The 19,319-nt window shown below is 37.6% G+C and overlaps 1 protein-coding gene across 7 annotated transcripts in view; it reads left to right on the top strand.

Moving 5' to 3' along the window:
- Positions 1-11,935, top strand: part of cul9 (cullin 9) — a 70,453-nt gene extending 58,518 nt beyond the window's left edge. For all 7 annotated transcript variants that reach the window (XM_077246829.1, XM_077246837.1, XM_077246852.1 and 4 more), the window contains 9 exons: positions 1,515-1,679; positions 4,542-4,705; positions 5,778-5,871; positions 8,432-8,506; positions 8,597-8,707; positions 8,800-8,917; positions 10,233-10,366; positions 10,476-10,567; positions 10,641-11,935. In XM_077246829.1, coding sequence (XP_077102944.1) covers positions 1,515-1,679; positions 4,542-4,705; positions 5,778-5,871; positions 8,432-8,506; positions 8,597-8,707; positions 8,800-8,917; positions 10,233-10,366; positions 10,476-10,567; positions 10,641-10,854 — 1,167 coding nt within the window. In that variant the 3' untranslated portion in view covers positions 10,855-11,935. The remainder of the gene's footprint in view (positions 1-1,514; positions 1,680-4,541; positions 4,706-5,777; positions 5,872-8,431; positions 8,507-8,596; positions 8,708-8,799; positions 8,918-10,232; positions 10,367-10,475; positions 10,568-10,640) is intronic.
- Positions 11,936-19,319: the final 7,384 nt, after the last annotated feature.

Here is a 19,319-nt window from a genome sequence, read left to right on the forward strand (position 1 = left end):
CTCTCACTCACACTCTCACACACTCACTCACACAAAAACACTCACTCTTTCACTCTCACTCACTCTCTCACACTCACTCACTCTCACACTCACTCACTCTCACACTCTCACTCACACTCTCACTCACACACTCACTCACACAAAAACACTCACTCTTTCACTCTCACTCACTCTCTCACACTCACTCTCTCACACTCACTCTCTCACACTCACTCTCTCACACACACTCTCACACTCACTCACTCACACACTCACTCACTCACACACTCACTCACACACTCACTCACACACTCACTCACACACTCACTCACACACTCACACACTCACTCACACACTCACTCACACACTCACTCACACACTCACTCACACACTCACTCACACACTCACTCACACACTCACTCACACACTCACTCACACACTCACTCACACACTCACTCACACACTCACTCACACACTCACTCACACACTCACACAAACACTCACTCTCACACACTCACTCTCACACACTCACTCACACACTCTCTCTCTCGCGCACACACACTCTCACTCTCACACTCTTTCACTCACTCACTCTCACACTCAATTTCAATTTCAAATTAGCTTTATTAGCATGACTGTGTAACACAATGTTGCCAAAGCATCAACATATTATATATAAATAATAAAACAAACAATAAACATATATGTATAAATCATGTCATATGTAGCATTGTAAATAGATAGATAGATAAATAAACACAATCTATCTTAATAAATAGATAAATAAATACATTTGATCACTCTAGAGAATTAGCTGTCTCTGGCGTTGTGAATAGCTAGCACATAATTTGCCGCTAGTGCAGCTGTATTAACATCTTCTCCGAGTAAGGACATTTTTTCAGTGTCACTCAGTTCCTAGAATGATGGGATCAAGGTTTCAAATTTGGGCAGAAAAGTTTCTCTTATATCGGTATATTTGGGACAGAAGAGCAGAAAGTGTTCCTCATCCTCTATGTGCTGTAGATCACAGTGTCTACAGATCCTCTGCTCTCTCTCTGTCCATGTTTGTCTATGTCTTCCTCTCTCTATCTCTAGATCGTGGTAACTTAATCTGTATTTGGAGAGGATTTGTCTTTCTTTAAAATGTTTAATAAATAGATAACTCACTCTCACACACTCTTTCACTCTTTCACTCACTCACACTCTCACACTCACACACTCACTAACTTACACACTCACTCTTTCACTCTCACTCACTCTCTCACACACTCACTCACTTACACACTCACTCACAAACACTTTCACTCACTCACTCTCACACACACTCCCTCACTCTCACACACAGACACTCTCACTCTCTCTCTGAATCACATACACACACACACACACACACACACACACACACACACACACACAGTCTCACACACTCACTCTCACACACACTCTTACACACACACACTCTCTCTCTCTCTCTCTCTCTCTCACTGTGTTGAGAGAGCTGAGAATGAGTTTGTATCGTGTGTTTTCTCCTGCAGTATGACAGTGCTCTTCTGCGAGGCTTCGTCGAGAGCTGCTCTAACCTGACCTGGTGTACCAACCCTCAGGGCTGTGACCAGATCCTGTGCAAGGAGAACATCGGCAGCGTGGGGACCTGCTCCAAGTGCTGCTGGTCCTCCTGTTTCAGCTGTAACTTCCCAGAGGTAACCCGCCTAACTAATGCTACAGTCTTTCATGAATACTGTCAAAGAGTAATTGATGTAGAGAACATGTGCTGGTCATATTTCAACTGAAAATAAATAAATGCATTTTGTGTAATGAAAGTTAAGCCCTATAAACTATTGTTCAAAAGTTTGCATTTATTTGATAAAAATACACTAAAAACAGTAATATTGTGAAATAGTATTACAACTGAACACTCAAGACTGGAGAAATGATGATGAAAATTCAGCTTTAGATCAATAAATTACATTTTAAAATATATTAAAATAGAAAACCTTAAATTCTAATACTATTTCACAGTATTACAGTTTTTACCTTATTTTTGATCAAATAAATGCAGTTTTTGTGAGCATAAAAGTTGAATTGTTCCAAACTTTTGACCAGTAATATTTTATGACCATTAAGATGTTTTGCATTGTGCCAATGAAGCTTAATTACCAATCGTTTTTAGATCATGGTAGTATTTGTTTTACTGCCTTTTAAGTTATGCTGATTTAAATAAGAAAACACAATATTTTATCATTTTGTACTCTTTTTGCAGTAATTGTTTTACTGTAATACAGTTTAAAAAAAGTACATTTTGATTTTATGGCTTTTGCTGCTTCTGTAAAAGATCACTCTCCAAATCTTTGGTTTTGATCCCTGACGATAGACTATTATCAGATTCAGAGATATAAAGCAGAGTTGGTTTGCAGAGCAACTCCAGTGTCTTGTCTTGACAGTCTTGTATACAGTTTTCCACATACTCTAATCCAAGTCAATAAACGTTATGCACTCCAATATTGTTTTTTAACATTCGGCTCCAACCTATAATGTGAAAACAAGAGACCTCAGTCCATCACATGTTTACACACATGATGGTAGCACAGAGAGGACAGCACAGTTCATCATCACATGTCAGCACAAGATTATCTCATGGTTTTTCTTAATGGCAACTCAACTTATGTGAGAACATTCAATTCTATTATTGGCCTCTACACACACAGTTAAATTTGACTATAATAGTAGAATAACTTTTTAACATAAATGGCTATATTCACATTGATTATATGATTCATTTATATTCGGTTTAATAAAAAATCTATATATACAGGTCCTTCTCAAAAAATTAGCATATTGTGATAAAGTTCATTATTTTCCATGATGTAATGATAAAAATTAAACTTTCATATATTTTAGATTCATTGCACACCAACTGAAATATTTCAGGTCTTTTATTGTTTTAATACTGATGATTTTGGCATACAGCTCATGAAAACCCAAAATTCCTGTCTCAAAAAATTAGCATATCATGAAAAGGGTCTCTAAACGATCTATTAACCTAATCATCTGAATCAACTAATTAACTCTAAACACCTGCAAAAGATTCCTGAGGCTTTTAAAAACTCCCAGCCTGTTTCATTACTCAAAACCGCAATCATGGGTAAGACTGCCAACCTGACTGCTGTCCAGAAGGCCATCATTGACACCCTCAAGCAAGAGGGTAAGACACAGAAAGAAATTTCTGAACAAATAGGCTGTTCCCAGAGTACTGTATCAAGGCACCTCAGGGGGAAGTCTGTGGGAAGGAAAAAGTGTGGCAAAAAACGCTGCACAACGAGAAGAGGTGACCGGACCCTGAGGAAGATTGTGGAGAAGGACCGATTCCAGACCTTGGGGGACCTGCGGAAGCAGTGGACTGAGTCTGGAGTAGAAACATCCAGAGCCACCGTGCACAGGCGTGTGCAGGAAATGGGCTACAGGTGCCGCATTCCCCAGGTCAACCCACTTTTGAACCAGAAACAGCGGCAGAAGCGCCTGACCTGGGCTACAGAGAAGAAGCACTGGACTGTTGCTCAGTTTTGCATGTCATTCGGAAATCAAGGTGCCAGAGTCTGGAGGAAGACTGGGGAGAAGGAAATGCCAAAATGCCTGAAGTCCAGTGTCAAGTACCCCCAGTCAGTGATGGTCTGGGGTGCCATGTCAGCTGCTGGTGTTGGTCCACTGTGTTTTATCAAGGGCAGGGTCAATGCAGCTAGCTATCAGGAGATTTTGGAGCACTTCATGCTTCCATCTGCTGAAAAGCTTTATGGATATGAAGATTTAATTTTTCAGCACGACCTGGCACCTGCTCACAGTGCCAAAACCACTGGTAAATGGTTTACTGACCATGGTATTACTGTGCTCAATTGGCCTGCCAACTCTCCTGACCTGAACCCCATAGAGAATCTGTGGGATATTGAGAAGAGAAAGTTGAGAGACGCAAGACCCAACACTCTGGATGAGCTTAAGGCCGCTATCTAAGCATCCTGGGCCTCCATAACACCTCAGCAGTGCCACAGGCTGATTGGCTCCATGCCACGCCGCATTGAAGCAGTCATTTCTGCAAAAGGATTCCCGACCAAGTATTGACTATTGAGTGCATAACTGAACATAATTATTTGAAGGTTGACTTTTTTTTTTTTGTATTAAAAACACTTCTTTTATTGGTCGGATGAAATATGCTAATTTTTTGAGACAGGAATTTTGGGTTATTATGAGCTGTATGCCAAAATCATCAGTATTAAAACAATAAAAGACCTGAAATATTTCAGTTGGTGTGCAATTAATCTAAAATATATGAAAGTTTAATTTTTATCATTACATTATGGAAAATAATGAACTTTATCACAATATGCTAATTTTTTGAGAAGGACCTGTATATAATAATAATGGAAATTATGTGGAGGTTACATGGGTATTGTGAGATGCACCCAATGAGCTTTAAAAGTGAGCCTTGGTTTTATGAAATGAGTGAGATTAACACCTGTGCTTGTGCTGCGTAATCTGTGCTCACACCTCAATCTCTCTTGTTCAACCATCAGGCGCACTACCCAGCCAGCTGCAGTCACATGTCCCAATGGATGGATGATGGAGGCTATTATGAGGGAATGAGTATGGAAGCACAGAGTAAACATCTGGCCAAACTTATATCCAAACGATGCCCCAGCTGCCAGGCTCAGATTGAGAAGAATGAGGGTTGCCTGCAGTGAGTGTACATGCACTAATCCTTTTCATAATTACCACTATAGAATCCTTAAAGATTTCTAATTGCTTTGTTTAATTTTTTGAACTAAAATGCTTTTTGCTATAAATTTTAAATGATTTTTGTTTTGTTTATAATAAAATCGTGTAATCAGAGAATTAAGGATGCACCGATATTCAGATTTTGGTCGATACCGATAAATCTTTATTTTTAAAAGCCGATAACCGATATATTGGCCGATAAATCTAAACCCAAATTGTTATATAATCTTTGAGAGCCTGATTACGAAAACCAAACCCTCACCATTCAAATCCATGTCCCAAGCACATAATTAAAATGATGTTCTAATTATAATTATATATAGCTTATATGACAGATTTGCGATGCACTGAACTGTATTTTCCTTTTTTTTAAGTGGTTTCAATCACATTTCAAGCAATTTAAAACAATCATGATGAACAGTGGTGCACATCTGAAGTTTCTCAGCTGAAGGATCTGAAGGATATCAGCCAAATTTTCTTATCGGGCTGATAACGATAACATTAAAAATTAACATATATCGGCTGATACCGATATGGTGGCCGATATATCGTGCATCCCTACAGAGAATGTGTATTACCGTAAAACTTCAAATAATAGCCGAGTCCCAAATAGACGCCTGTCTCTTTTACACGCCTGGTGTGGCGACAGGTTTGGTAAATAAAGGCTGGTCTCAAATAGAGGCCGGGTCTGTTTTTTAGTTTCGGGTTGGATTTAATCTTGTAAAACCCGTCAGATCGTCCGCTTTTTGGCGGCCGCCAAAGCAAATTTGTGTCCCGCCAAAGCCTTTTTTGATCGGTGAGTGATGTAATAGAATGAATGCTGCGCTTGACAGGGCGCAAACGAGCAGAGAGAGAGCTCATATAGTGGCCTGTCTCAAATACAAGCCTGTGCAGTTCGATGATTTGGGAAAATAAAAGCCCGGGCTATCATTTGAAGTTTTACGGTATATATCTAGTTTTTGATTTAAATTGAATAACTATGCAGCAGTTAACTTTAATACTGAATTTTTTACCTTATATCTATCTCCATGTAGTATGACATGTGCCAAATGTAATCATGGATTTTGCTGGAGATGTCTGAAGCCATGGAAGCCAACACATAAAGATTATTATAACTGCTCAGCCATGGTAAGTATCTTCAAAAGACTGATTGCAATATGACCTTGTAGATGTACCTGTAAACCAGTCTTGTCCCTCTGAGTTAAGTTAAAATACTTAGGGCCGGGTGAATCATTATGTAAGGGAAAATGTACATCCAGCCAGTGGTTCTCTCAAAATAACCCCCAACAGGGTGATGAGGACTTAATCAGCCTGAAGGGGGTTATTCTGAGAGAACAACCAGCTGGATGTACATTATCCCGCTTACTACACGGGTACTTGCCGCATGCGTAAATAATTAGACACGAAATATTGATCTGAGTTTAAATATTTTATCAGGTCTTTAAACACAAAGCATCTGTGGAGAGAGCAGTTGTAGCGCGGCAAGTTCAAACTAGACGGACATTTAAGAGATACGGTATACAGTCATACCACTTATTACACAGCGTTTCGCCACATAAATAATTATGGATGTAAGAAATATTGATTTCAGATTAAACCTTTTTAATAATCATACCTGTTTGTATCTCATAATCCAACAGTGTACAAAACAATAGTCACAAAATGGTAGAAGCTGCATTTGTATGAAACAAGAGAGAGCGAGTCCACGATACTGAATGTCATAATTAAATAACTGTACACAAAATATTGATTAGACTGAGTTTTAATACTCTATTAGCTCACCAAAATACAAAACTTCCACGAAAACATTACTAGCAAGCGTATATCGCTGCTGACTTCAGTGACCAACCGTTTGATTGACGAACTTACTGTCCAGTGATTCCTGGTGGTCTAGGAAATGATTGGCTGGAGTTTTTGGAGTCCTGCCCGTTACACAGATGATTAATTGCTTAATTTTCAGTGGCTGTAAGTGGGTTAGGAATAGGATTTCAAGTTATTTTGAAAAAAATGGACAAAAAAAGAGAATCGCATACCCCACCTTTAACTGGTTTGGCCATGAGACTCACATTTTTAGAGATTTGAACCAATCAGATTTATTTTTCAAAAATGTTGATGAAATAAATGACATACACACAAGTACTGTACTGTTTCTAAATGAATCTGCAGTTTTAATGAATCAGGTGAACCAATGATTCAGTGGCCCATTCCTAAAGAGAGACTTTATTCCTCAATAAATCAACGGTTTGAACGATTCAAATGAATTAATGACTCAATGACTTGCTCATTAAGGCATTTACTGTCTCCTACTGGTCGTTTTACTTTCTTATTTATAGTCCATTTAATAAAAAAGTGTATTTCCATATTAAATAAAACAAAACCCATTAAAGGGATGGTTTAAATTAGAAAAAGAAATATCTGTCATTTAACTTACCCTCATGTCAGGTGAACAAAAAAAAACACTGAGATGTTTCTTAAATTATCTTAAATCATAAAGGTTTGAAACAACATGAGGGTGAGGAAATGATGACAGAATATTCATTTTGGGGTGAACTAACCCTTTAATACTCATTTAAAAGCCATTATTTATGTAATTGCAGTCTAAATGCATTCATGCCATCACTGAGCTGTAATAAACAGTAGGTAAATACCAATTCAGATGCAACTTTAAAACAATTATGGCCATTGTATTGCCTGACATTATCTCATCTGACAGCAGAAACTGAATCAGGAAAACGCGTTTTTCTCAGGCACTCTAAACTGCGTTTGACAAAAGCCAACCACTTTCACACACGTCTTTCAAAATAAAAGTCATGCATCAGAAAAGCATTTACAAATACGTTTTTTTGTAGTTTCTTTTTTTTGGCTACACGACTTGCAACAATTGAGAAACACTGTTTTAAAGCAAGGAGTAAATTACAGTTAAAATAATCAAGTAGTCAGATGTATCTTTTAGTTAATCATAACTAAAATGTATTTTTCTTGCAGGAAAAACATTCATATGCTTTTGAATCTTAAATGATTCCAAACCCTTTGGTCGAAAACTTGTGTCTTTGAGTTTGTGAGTGTATAAATAACAAATAGGGGAAATGAAACTAGACAGATGTCTAGGTTAGAAAACAGAGTTTGCTTCTACCCAGTTTGCTTATGAAGAACCAATCAAATTGTAGGGAAATTATGTAATGCATCATGTCATTTTCCCTATGCTCCTATTCTATAAACAGTGTTGTATTCCTTTTGCTGTTGGGATTCTCTCTGAAATGTTTCAGAGATCCTCCAGCTGTGGTTAAAGCATATTCGAAGACATTGTCTGAAGTCTGTCGGTTATTAAATATCTACAACAGTAGTTTCCCACAATTTGATTCACTAAATGAACACAAGAATGATTTGTTATATGCAATATAAATGCATAGTAAAAAAAACCCAGCGATATTTATCCACCTATATTTATTTAAAATGAACACATGCAAAAGACCACACACGACTTTTATAAACATTTAGATTTCTGTAAGAGTTTTGTGCAGATTCATTAAAGACAGCAGCTTAAACTGATTTTCACAAAATACTAATCAAACTTACCAACCCTATCAGTCATTTAAAATCAGAGACCCTGATTTTAGATATTTGCATATTTTAAATATTCAGATTTCTTGCCTAAACGTTCTCTATATCTCTTAATATGCAATCACAGGTGAGTAAAGCTGCAAGGCAAGAGAAGAAGTTCCAAGACTACAATGAGAGATGCACATTTCATAACCAAGCCAAGGTTTGTTAGAGCCATTCGTCACATTCATTACGAACTTCTGAAAGTCTATACAAGTTGAGTATGTAAGTATCTGTTTATTTCTTTCTGTAGGACTTTGCAATCAACCTGGAGAACAAGGTGTTTTCTATCAATGAAGCTTTACAGATGAAGTCTTTGACATTTGTGATAGACGCCTGTAAGATTCTTGCTCAAGCTCGAAAGGTGGGAATCTTAATGGCTTTCTTTTTTTCTTTTTAATCTTTTCAGTTGTTTTCTTTATCCTTATGGTTGTATTTTTGTAATTTGTCTCATAGGTGCTGGCCTACTCGTGTGTATACAGCTATTACAACCAGGACACTGAGAAGATGGATGTGATGGAGCAGCAGACAGAAGCTCTGGACCTTCATACGAACGCCCTGCAGATCCTGCTTGGTGAGTGTTAGGGGAACATCACTCTGCCAATCAGACATTCTGGATTGGTGTTGAATCATTTTTGGAAAAGACAATTGTAAAAAAAAAAAAAAAAACTTTCAAAACATTACAACAAAACATTTTGTTCTGGGCAAAATCCAAAATAAAAGTTTGTTTACATAATATGTGTGTACTGTGTATAATTATTGTGTTTATATATACACATATGCATTATATTTAAGAAATATTTGAATGTGTATATACTGTATATATTAATACATAATGTATTTTATATACAAATAACATTTTTTTTTAAAATAAATACATGCATATGTGTGTGTATATATGTAAACAAAATAATTATACACAGTGTACACACAATTATGTAAACACAAACTTTTATTTTGGAATGCGATTTATTCGTTGCCCAGCACTAATTGGGCTGCAACACAGACCATACAGTTGTTTTCTATTGACCTTGGTTATGGAAGTGTTTTTCTCATTCATATTCTTCAAAAAGCTTTTAAGATTTTAAGTCAATATTTCAATAATTGAATGACATATTGGCATGTTCACGGTTCTCTGTCAGTTAATGGTGACATGACATGCAAATAAATAGTTACAATATCGGTAACACTTTATTTTAAGGTGGCGTAGTTACATGTCGTTACTGCATGTTCTTGCTAGAGTAATAACAGTAAATTATGCATAATTACAAGTAACCTTACCCTATAGAAAGTATAAGTAGTTCACTAATATTACTCTACTTATTTGAGTAAGTACAATGTAACTACATCACCTTAAAATAATTTGTAACCAAAATATCCAATCTTTTTCAATTTTGTAGCTTGACTTTAAAGTGGACTCAAACCTCTTTTTAGTCGTGATCGTGTCTCCACAGTAATTGTATTGTACTGTAAAATAAATTTATATTTGATAAAAAATAAATTTACACTACAAGTTACAATACTAATATTCATGTCTATTCGTGCTTCACTTTCACATGTTCAAATCCTTGAGTTTTAAATATTCAAAATGCTTTTATTTTGCCGAAAACACTTAAGAAATGCTGTAAACTTCTGTCCACAAAAATATTTGGAAATGATACGCATGTGTAAACCTAGCGCACGCATTAAACTCAAAGCCATGCATATGCTGTGAACCCAGAAACTTTTGGACATTGAATATAGCAGATCATAATATTCATTGTAATTTGACTTTAAATATTATTATTAGTTTTTCATCAACTTGCGAACCCTGCTCTAATTCAGTTATGTTTCATGATTCTGATGCATCGATTATACAATGATAAAATTGTTTGTGGTTTTGTTTTCAGAGGAGACCCTTCTGCAATGCACTGATCTTGCATCTTGTGTACGACTCCTGAAACCTGAACACCTTAACACTGGCCTCGAGCTTATCCGCCGAATTCAGGAACGTCTAGTGGCCATCCTCCAGCACTCCACTCAGGTACATCTACTCCTACATATTCTCACTTCTGCACTTTTTATAGGCTTAAACATGAACTTGTTTATTAAAAGCCTTCAAAGCAACACATTTGACCATCTCCGATTGGCAGGACTTCCGTGTGGGATATCAGTCCACGACCGGGTCAGACCAGGAGACGGCACAGGCCTCTAATCTGGCTAACAACACAGACGCCAACAAAGAGTGAGCCTCCACACATTTACAGAGAAGAGCCACTGACACATGCAGATTTTTCACATTTCTTTTATTATTTCAGGTCCAAATCAGAAGGAGGCTCTGAGTCCGCTGACTCCGACAACAACAACAACGAAGACCCCGGCGATGAAGCCGAGGAGGATGACGAGTATGACGATGAATACGTTCCAGAATGGCATGAGGATTACGACGAGGAAGACATAGATGACGACGACTTCTTTTCTGATGACGATGAATCTGAAAACTTGGAGAGGGACTTCAGCCCTTTTGACTAAATGAGAGTGATACACAATGCTTACAGAATGCCTACTAATATAAAAGTAGACACTACAAATACCACACCATGTAAGAAAGAAAAAAGTGACTATTTGTTATGGGAATCCAGAGTTTTGAGTATGTTTCTCTGTAGCGTGGTCTTTGCTTCGCACTTAGCACCTACTTTGAGCCCTAGCATAAATTGGTTGTTACACCAAAAGTGGCATTTCATGTTTATTTAGATTTATGCTGCAGTTTCTTTATCTTCTGAAATTGTATAACGTCGTTCTTGGCTGATGAGGGTACTCCACTTGTTCAATGAAGGATCTTAATTATTGATGTTATATTGTAGAGATGATAATTTTTTGAAAGTGTTCATAGTTTTGTTAACAAATTTGATTTTTTTGGGAAAAAAATATTTAAAAATAAGGGATTATTAAGAAAGCATTTTTTTTTCTTTTTTTTTATCTGGTCAAAGGTGTCGGCATTGTGTATTTAGTTTGAATACCAAAAGTTCTTGCCTTTATTATATTTTAAATTTCTTTTTGAATGCCTTCATATTTGACATTAAGTTGGTTGATCACCATTTGAATAATAGTAAGCATTTGAATTTTGAAATATTTTCAAAGATTTTGAGAAGAGGAAAAACATCAGCATCCGTGTTTAATGGCTGCATGAAAAAATGACTAGTTTCTCAGACAAGAGTCCATGAACAAGGATGGTGCTTTAACTACCTGCAGATTGTGTCAAGCACCGGACCCCTACAAACTCGAAAATTTCCTTTAGCCGGTCTCAATAAGATGCAGTAATGGCAATAAATATTTAAAAGTATTGTAGCTCGTCGCATTATTTGCTAAGCAAAACATACCTTAATCGCTTTGTTTTTCATCATCATCATCAAAAAAAAAAAAAGTTTTAATTCTTTGGACATGTTTATGTTCACTTGTATAGAGATGGAGATATAAAATATCTTCCAAAGTCCGATTTTGAATTGAGATAGACCTATATATTCATATACTGTCCATCTTCTGAAATGTTTTCTCTGTTCAACTTAAAAAAGTTACTCAACTTCAGCTCACAAAATAAATGCTTTTCTTCAAATTGAGTGTAGAGTTTTTTTTGTTGTTTTTTTTCATTGTTTTTTGATTGGAATACAATGTGTAACATTAGCCAAAGAAAAGCTCCCAAACATATTTAAGTTGTGAGGATGGAATCTTGGAAAGAACTGACCTACCTTAGTTTTGTTGCATTCCATTTAATTGTCTTTAATGCCAGAAAGCATTAAGAACTAGAACTAGCTCAGTTTTGAAACCATCTCAAGTCCCCTACATTTTGATCGGGGGCATTAACGGAGGATCTGTACTAGCACTGACACTAAGATGGAGCAAGAGGTCTGTAATACCTGGAGAAAGCTTCTCATTTTCACATTCTTCTCAATGCCTGTTGTTCTGCTGCCGCAGGACCCTCTGAAGTGCAAGATTTACAATGAAGTCTGATATCTTTGCCATAGGTACTCAGTTCTGCTGCAAAGTTGTTTTGAGCCAATTACTCAAACTGTAAATGTCATGTGACTCTGCTGTTTTGTAGTATAAATTGTGAGTAGTGTGTTCACATTGAAAATTCCAAAATCCACTTCAGTTTTCAAATGATGCACTTTATTAGGGTTAATTAATTAGTTGTCTTATTTTCTTCGACAACTCAATGGCCAAAATGTGCCCCTATTTACCTGAAAAAAGGGCCTGTCCCAGTACCCACGCTTGTGGTTTTTGCACTTGAGCACTTTACTTGCATGACATGTTTCCTGTATTTGGCCCAAGTATTCAAGTGGATACTCCTTAAATTAAACTTTAAAATGTCTGTTCAGTCCTTATGAATCAAATGCAATTTAATTGTGGTGATTCTAATTTAGTAAAAAGCAATTCCAAATATTTTTCAAAATACACACTCATCGCTGCACCACTAAAATGTCCAACACAAGTTATATGTAATACCTGATCAATTTAACCTACACTGGAAAGTTTTCCTAGATATGTCGCAAAAATGGGGCACTTAAGTTCCTGAACGTAATGAATTATGGGATATGACATACCACTCTGAAGTAAGGATAGGTGATGTGATACCAATACTTTGTTACGATTTTACAAATACCGATACTGATTTTTACTTAAGTGGATTTGTGATTTTGCAAAATAATGTCCATTTTTAGAAGGGAAAAAAAATCATTACTCTTAAAGGCAAATCACTACATACTGGCCAGTAATAGATTTATCACAAAAGCACAATTATATAAGCACAATTAAATAAGTATAGCTGCTCGCAGCTATATATATATATAAACAAGCCGCCACCCCGGTGCCTTTAGGGTTATTGCGCACGACGTGCAAAAACATAACCCCGCTTTGACTGTTGTGTGCTGTAGAGCTTGCATCAGTGTGGGCTCCGCAAAAGTGCGCATCGAGGGCATTTATCAACCACAAAGCATGCGTGACAAACCTTCTAAAACCTAAAATGAAAAATGAGACACCCTACAGTCTCATGGATTTAACAGACACATGAAATAACTACACAAGACCGAAAATTCATATGAAGTGTGCCATTTGGGACAGGGCCTATGATCGTGAACCACAATAGCCACGTATATGAGTTCATTTAAATTTAGAATAATTTTTAATGTCATAGGATAATTTAATTTAAAGCAAACTAAAAGATATGGGTTATATGAATATTTTGGAAAAATATATTATATATATATATCCAAAAAGACAAGGCCTTCAACTTAAACTTGAACAAGGGTTAAACTCTTGTCACTGTAAAAGACACCAAGGCACAAACACACACACACACACACACACACACACACACACACACACACACACACACACACACACACACACACACACACACTCTCACACACACACACACACACACACACACACACACACACACACACACACACACAGTATAAAAGCAAAAAAAATATTTATCCAACCCCATTTAAAAACAGTCTGTGAGTGCCATCTTTTGGACATTCATCATATTGCATAGGTTTTCATTTCTTGTCCTCAAACAGAGCACTAATTTGTTTCTTTTTAAGTTACACATTCTACATTGATTAAAATTAGAAAATCAAATGTGTTTTATAAAGCTACACTGTGTGATTTTTACCCCCATCTAGCGGTGAAAAGGTATATGACCATCCAGTGAATATTAGTTTCTGTTCCTCTCAATTCCGATTTCGTTTTAACTCCTACGGTGGCCAATGTAGTCCAAGATTAGCATGTCTTCCAGTTCGACCTCGTCCATGAGTGAAAGGTGAAGCTTGAATTAACCGTATGTCCCTCTTTGGCTAATGTACTTTCAAGATGGAGGGGCAACATGGCGACCGACATTAGAACCCCCCACCCGTATGTATTTTCAATGGCATATTATACACTCACGAGAATACTTTATTACTTGAACGAAGTAAATATACATTAATGAGCACATATATTTTTTAAAGAACTTAGTGTTTTTAGCTAAGAATAAACTAAAAAAGTTACACAGTGTAGCTTTAATGGTTTTATTTTATACAAAAAATTATAATTCTGATGAGAATAAAGTTAGTGTTGATTAAAATGTTTAAGAAAACATATATATTGATCTAATATATATAGCACATTAATTTTAAATTCATTCAGCTTGAATCACCAAACATACAATTTTAATTTTATTTAAAGCAAACAATACATTTAAAAGATATGTTCTATGCATATATTGTCATTTTAAAAATATCCATAAAGTGCTATGCAAAAAGACAAGGCCTTAGAGATTTCTTTATCCTTTTAATGCAGGACTAATTTTAAACTCAAAATAAGTGCACGGCTGCACTGTCATTCATGGGGACAAGACAGAGAATTGTACTTGCCTGACTTGATTTGAACAATGAAAAAATTAAATAATATATATTTTTCAAGGCTTAAGACATTTACTTTCCTTTTTAATGCAGGCCAAATCACACAGCAGTGAAATGGTTTATCTAGCCCCCCTCCTCCCTCACACACACACAGTCACAGAGACATAGACAGAGAGAAAGAGAAAATGACCACATTCAAACCAAAATATCTGACTTCATGTTGGTCAGAGCTAATGACTGTAAATTAGAAAGTTTTCCGGCTTGATGAGAACAATATATGTACAGAGTTTTGTTACTGTGGGTAAAAGTAACCCCCCCAATTTTGTCAAAAAAATTTAGAAAGTGACACACTTCCTGCTGCCAGTTGGTGGCACTATAACTTTGACTCTCAATAGTCGCATCCATGTGATCGGCCTCTTACCACGAACACACTGCTGAAGTTTCATCAAGATCAGTTAATGTATGCAGAAGTTATAAGACTTTGTGTTTCTCTTTTCTCAATGTATTCTCAATGGATGTTGACCTCAAGGTGACCGAGTTTGGCAGTAAATGGATGCAATCTCTAGGAGAAGTACTTCAAATTCCAGAGCGTTCTCCAAACAACCCATAATAGCCGACTTCCTGTTGGGCTGGCGTAAAACTTGACCAAGGGAAAGTTTTGTTCGGCCCGATGAGATCTATATGTGTACTGAGTTTCATATTAATTCATGCAAGCGTGTTTGATCTATGGACCAAGTTTTGGGGACCCCATTCAAGGGGGCGCTGTTGAGCCCCCCTGCCACGCCCGAGTACCAGCTTCAGCTCGGCCCTGATGGCCGTGGGCTCTGACCTGTGTGCAAAGTTTCAAGAGTTTTCAAGCACGTTAAGGGCCCCAAAGCCCCTGAAACCTTGAACACCATTAAAATAATAGACAAATTCCCCAAACCCCACACACAGAGAAGGAGAGAGTGGGAGAGAGAAAATTCTCCTGAAAATCACATTCAAACCAAAATATCTGACTTTGTGTTGTTCGGAGCTAATGACTGTCAATTAGAAAGTTGTCCGGCTCGAGGAGAACAATATACATTCCGATTTCTGTTGCCGTAGGTAAAACTAATACCCCATTTTTGACTAAAGGTGGCGCTACTGAGCCCCTCACCACACCCGTTTCTGAAACTTTGCACATGTCTACTGGCTAATAAATGTGATGTGTCTATCGAGTTTCATGCAATTTCAAGCATGCTAAGAGTCTCAAACGCATCAAACAAGAATATTAGGGTTTGATGCCTTGCCAAGGCAACATTATCTTAGATATTAAATAATCCTTTCACAGGTCTACATCTGGCGTATGTATACATTATACGGATGAAGTTTGAAGCAAATCGGGTAAAAATAAGAGGGTGATTTTAAAGCATTTTGAAAGTGACACACTTCCTGCTGCCAGTTGGTGGCGCTATGACTTTGACTCACAATAGTCACATCCATGTGATCGGCCTCTTACAGCGAACACACTGCTGAAGTTTCATCAAGATCAGTTAATGTATGGTGAAGTTATAACACACTTCCTGGTCTGTTCTGCGTTCCAGCGCGCCTCTCTCTCGCGCACACACACAATCCAGCTTAAGAGAGAGGCGCGCGCCATCAAACTGTGTGTGTGTGTGTGTGAGAGAGAGAGGCGCGGGCGCGATCGAACTGTGTGTGTGTGTGTGTGTGTGTGTGTGTGTGTGTGTGTGTGTGTGTGTGTGTGTGTGTGTGTGTGTGTGTGTGTGTGTGTGTGTGAGAACAGTGGAAACATACTCCGTCATTTTTCATACAGGACATCATTCAGACTGCAAACTGTTTACTTATATTTGTGTACACTCGCAATAAAACACAACATCCTCAGTCACATACGTAATATCACCCGAAGAGACCCCCCCCCCCTCTTTCTCACCCTCCCTACACAGACACACACACACACACACACACACACACACACAGAGAATGGCAGGGAACACTCTCTCTGTTAGAGAGAGGGAGAGAAAATTCTCAGAATCCACATTCAAACCACAATATCTGACTTTCTGTTGGTCGGAGCTAATAACTGTAAACTAGAAAGTTGTTCGGCTTGATGAGAACAATATACACGCCAAGTTTTGTAACTGTAGGTAAAACTAACTAAGTTATAACACACTTTATGTGTCCTTTTTTAGTCATAAATTCATTTCCTCGCCACGGCCAAACCGTTCGAGATATCAAAAATCCGTCCGCAATTTAGCATCCTCAATGTCTTGACTTCATGCTGACCGAGTTTCATGGTGTTTGGATTAATTCTCTAGGAGAAGTAAATAAAAAATAAAAGCATGCATTTTCCAAACAACCCATAATAGCTGACTTCCTGTTGAGCTGTCGTTAAACTTAGAGCACGAAAGTTGTTCGGCCCGATGAGATCTAATTATGTACTGAGTTTCATATTGTTACATGCAAGCATGTTTGATATATGGACAAGTGTTCGAATCGCATTCCAGGGGGCGCTGGGCGCTGTAGGGTCAGAGAGAGAGGAAGAGAAAATTCTCCAAAACATCCACATTCAAACCAAAATATCTGACTTCCTGTTGGTCTGAGCTAATGACTTTAAATTAGAAAGTTGTCCGGCTTGAAGAGTACAATATACATACCGAGTTTTGTTACTGTAGATAAAACTAACCCCCCCACTTTTGTCAAAAGGGGGCGCTACTGAGCCTCTGTACCATGCCCGTTTCTGAAACTTTGCACATGTCTACTAGGTAATAAATGAGATGTGTCTGTCGAGTTTCACGCAATTTGAAGAATGTTAAGAGTCTCAAAACCATTCAAAAAGAATATTAAAGTTTGATGCGTTGCCATGGCAACAGCATTTAAGATATCAATAATCCTTTCACAAGTCTACATCTGGCGTGTGTTTACATTATACACATAACTTTTGAAGCAAATCGGGTAAAAATAAGAGGGTGATTTCAAAGCATTTTGAAAGTGACACACTTCCTGCTGCCAGTTGGTGGCGCTATAACTTTGACTCACAATAGTCACATCCATGTTATCGGCCTCTTACAGCGAACACACTGCTGAAGTTTCATCAAGATCAATTAATGTATGCAGAAGTTATAACACACTTCCTGTCTCACTTTACTCGCCATAATTTCGTTTCATCGCCACGGCAAAACCGTTCGAGATATCAAAAATCCCCTGGCAAGTTTTCATCCTCAATGTATTGACTTCATGCTGACCGAGTTTTGTGCCATTTCTTTGAATTCTCTAGGAGAAGTACTTTAAATTCCATTGCATGCGTTTTACAAACAACCCTAAATAGCCGACTTCCTGTTGGGCTAGGGTAAAAAGTAAGAGTATGAAGTATATATGAACCGATGAGATCTATATGTGTACCGAGTTTCATATTCTTACATGCAAGCGTGTTTAATTTATGGACCTGCCATGCCCGGGTACCATCTTCAGCCCGACCCTGATGGCCGCGGGTTCTGACCCGCGTGCAAAGTTTCAAGAGTTTTCGGGCACGTTAAGGCCCCAAAAAGTGCCCCAAAAAGTGCCAGAATAGTCGTAATAAAAAAAATTAAAAAAATAATAATAATCCTAAGGAAAACAATAGGGCTCTGCGCCCTTTCAGGGCTTGGGCCCTAATAATCCTAAGGAAAACAATAGGGCCTTCGCCTTTTCAAGGCTTGGGCCCTAATAATAATAATCCTTAGGAAAACAATAGGGCCTTCGCCTTTTCAAGGCTCGGACCCTAATAAAAAGAAGAAGAAGAATCCTTAGGAAAAAAATAGGGCTCTGCACCCTTTGAAGGCTTGGGCCCTAATAATAATCCTTAGGAAAACAATAGGGCCTTCGCCTCTTCAAGGCTTGGGCCCTAATAATAATAATCCTTAGGAAAACAATAGGGCCTTCGCCTCTTCAAGGCTTGGGCCCTAATAAAAAGAAGAAGAAGAATCCTTAGGAAAACAATAGGGCCTTCGCCTTTTCAAGGCTTGGTCCCTAATAATCCTTAGGAAAACAATAGGGCCTTCGCCTTTTCAAGGCTTCGTCCCTAATAATCCTTAGGAAAACAATAGGGCCTTCGCCTTTTCAAGGCTTGGGCCCTAAAAAATTTTTTTTTGTCCATGTAGTCCTGCTACCTAGGCAGAAAAGGACATTTCCTATGGCCTTGGGATGTGAAGCTGCTAGTTTACCAATGAAGACAGGCAGCAGATATAGATGAATTGTCACTCAATTGGTTTCATTACAGATAATTTCATGGTTTCAAAGTGGGACCCACCTTCTGAATGTGTCTGAAGAGATAGGGTAGCCTACAAAAATGCAGCTGACTGACTGCATTGCCTTGTCATTGAGTTATGGCGCTTTTTATTTTCTTAAAAAGAAAATATATGACCATTAGATGAAGGTGGTTTTCGAAATAAGGACTTAGTCCACAAGTCAAGTTTGTGAATAACATGAATTTAAGATGTTTTAAATTGAAAACGAGTGACCGAGAAGCAATAACCGTGCATTGCTGTTAAAGAATGAATCCAAGCTCTGTGAAATCAGGCTTAGACTTTCTAAAGAGGTAATGAAATGGTGACTTGTCATTTTCACTGGAAGGCA

Source organism: Siphateles boraxobius, unplaced genomic scaffold (genome assembly GCF_051911475.1).
Source record: "Siphateles boraxobius isolate OS27281-9 unplaced genomic scaffold, OSU_SipBor_1 104, whole genome shotgun sequence".
NCBI classification, from domain to species: domain Eukaryota; kingdom Metazoa; phylum Chordata; class Actinopteri; order Cypriniformes; family Leuciscidae; genus Siphateles; species Siphateles boraxobius.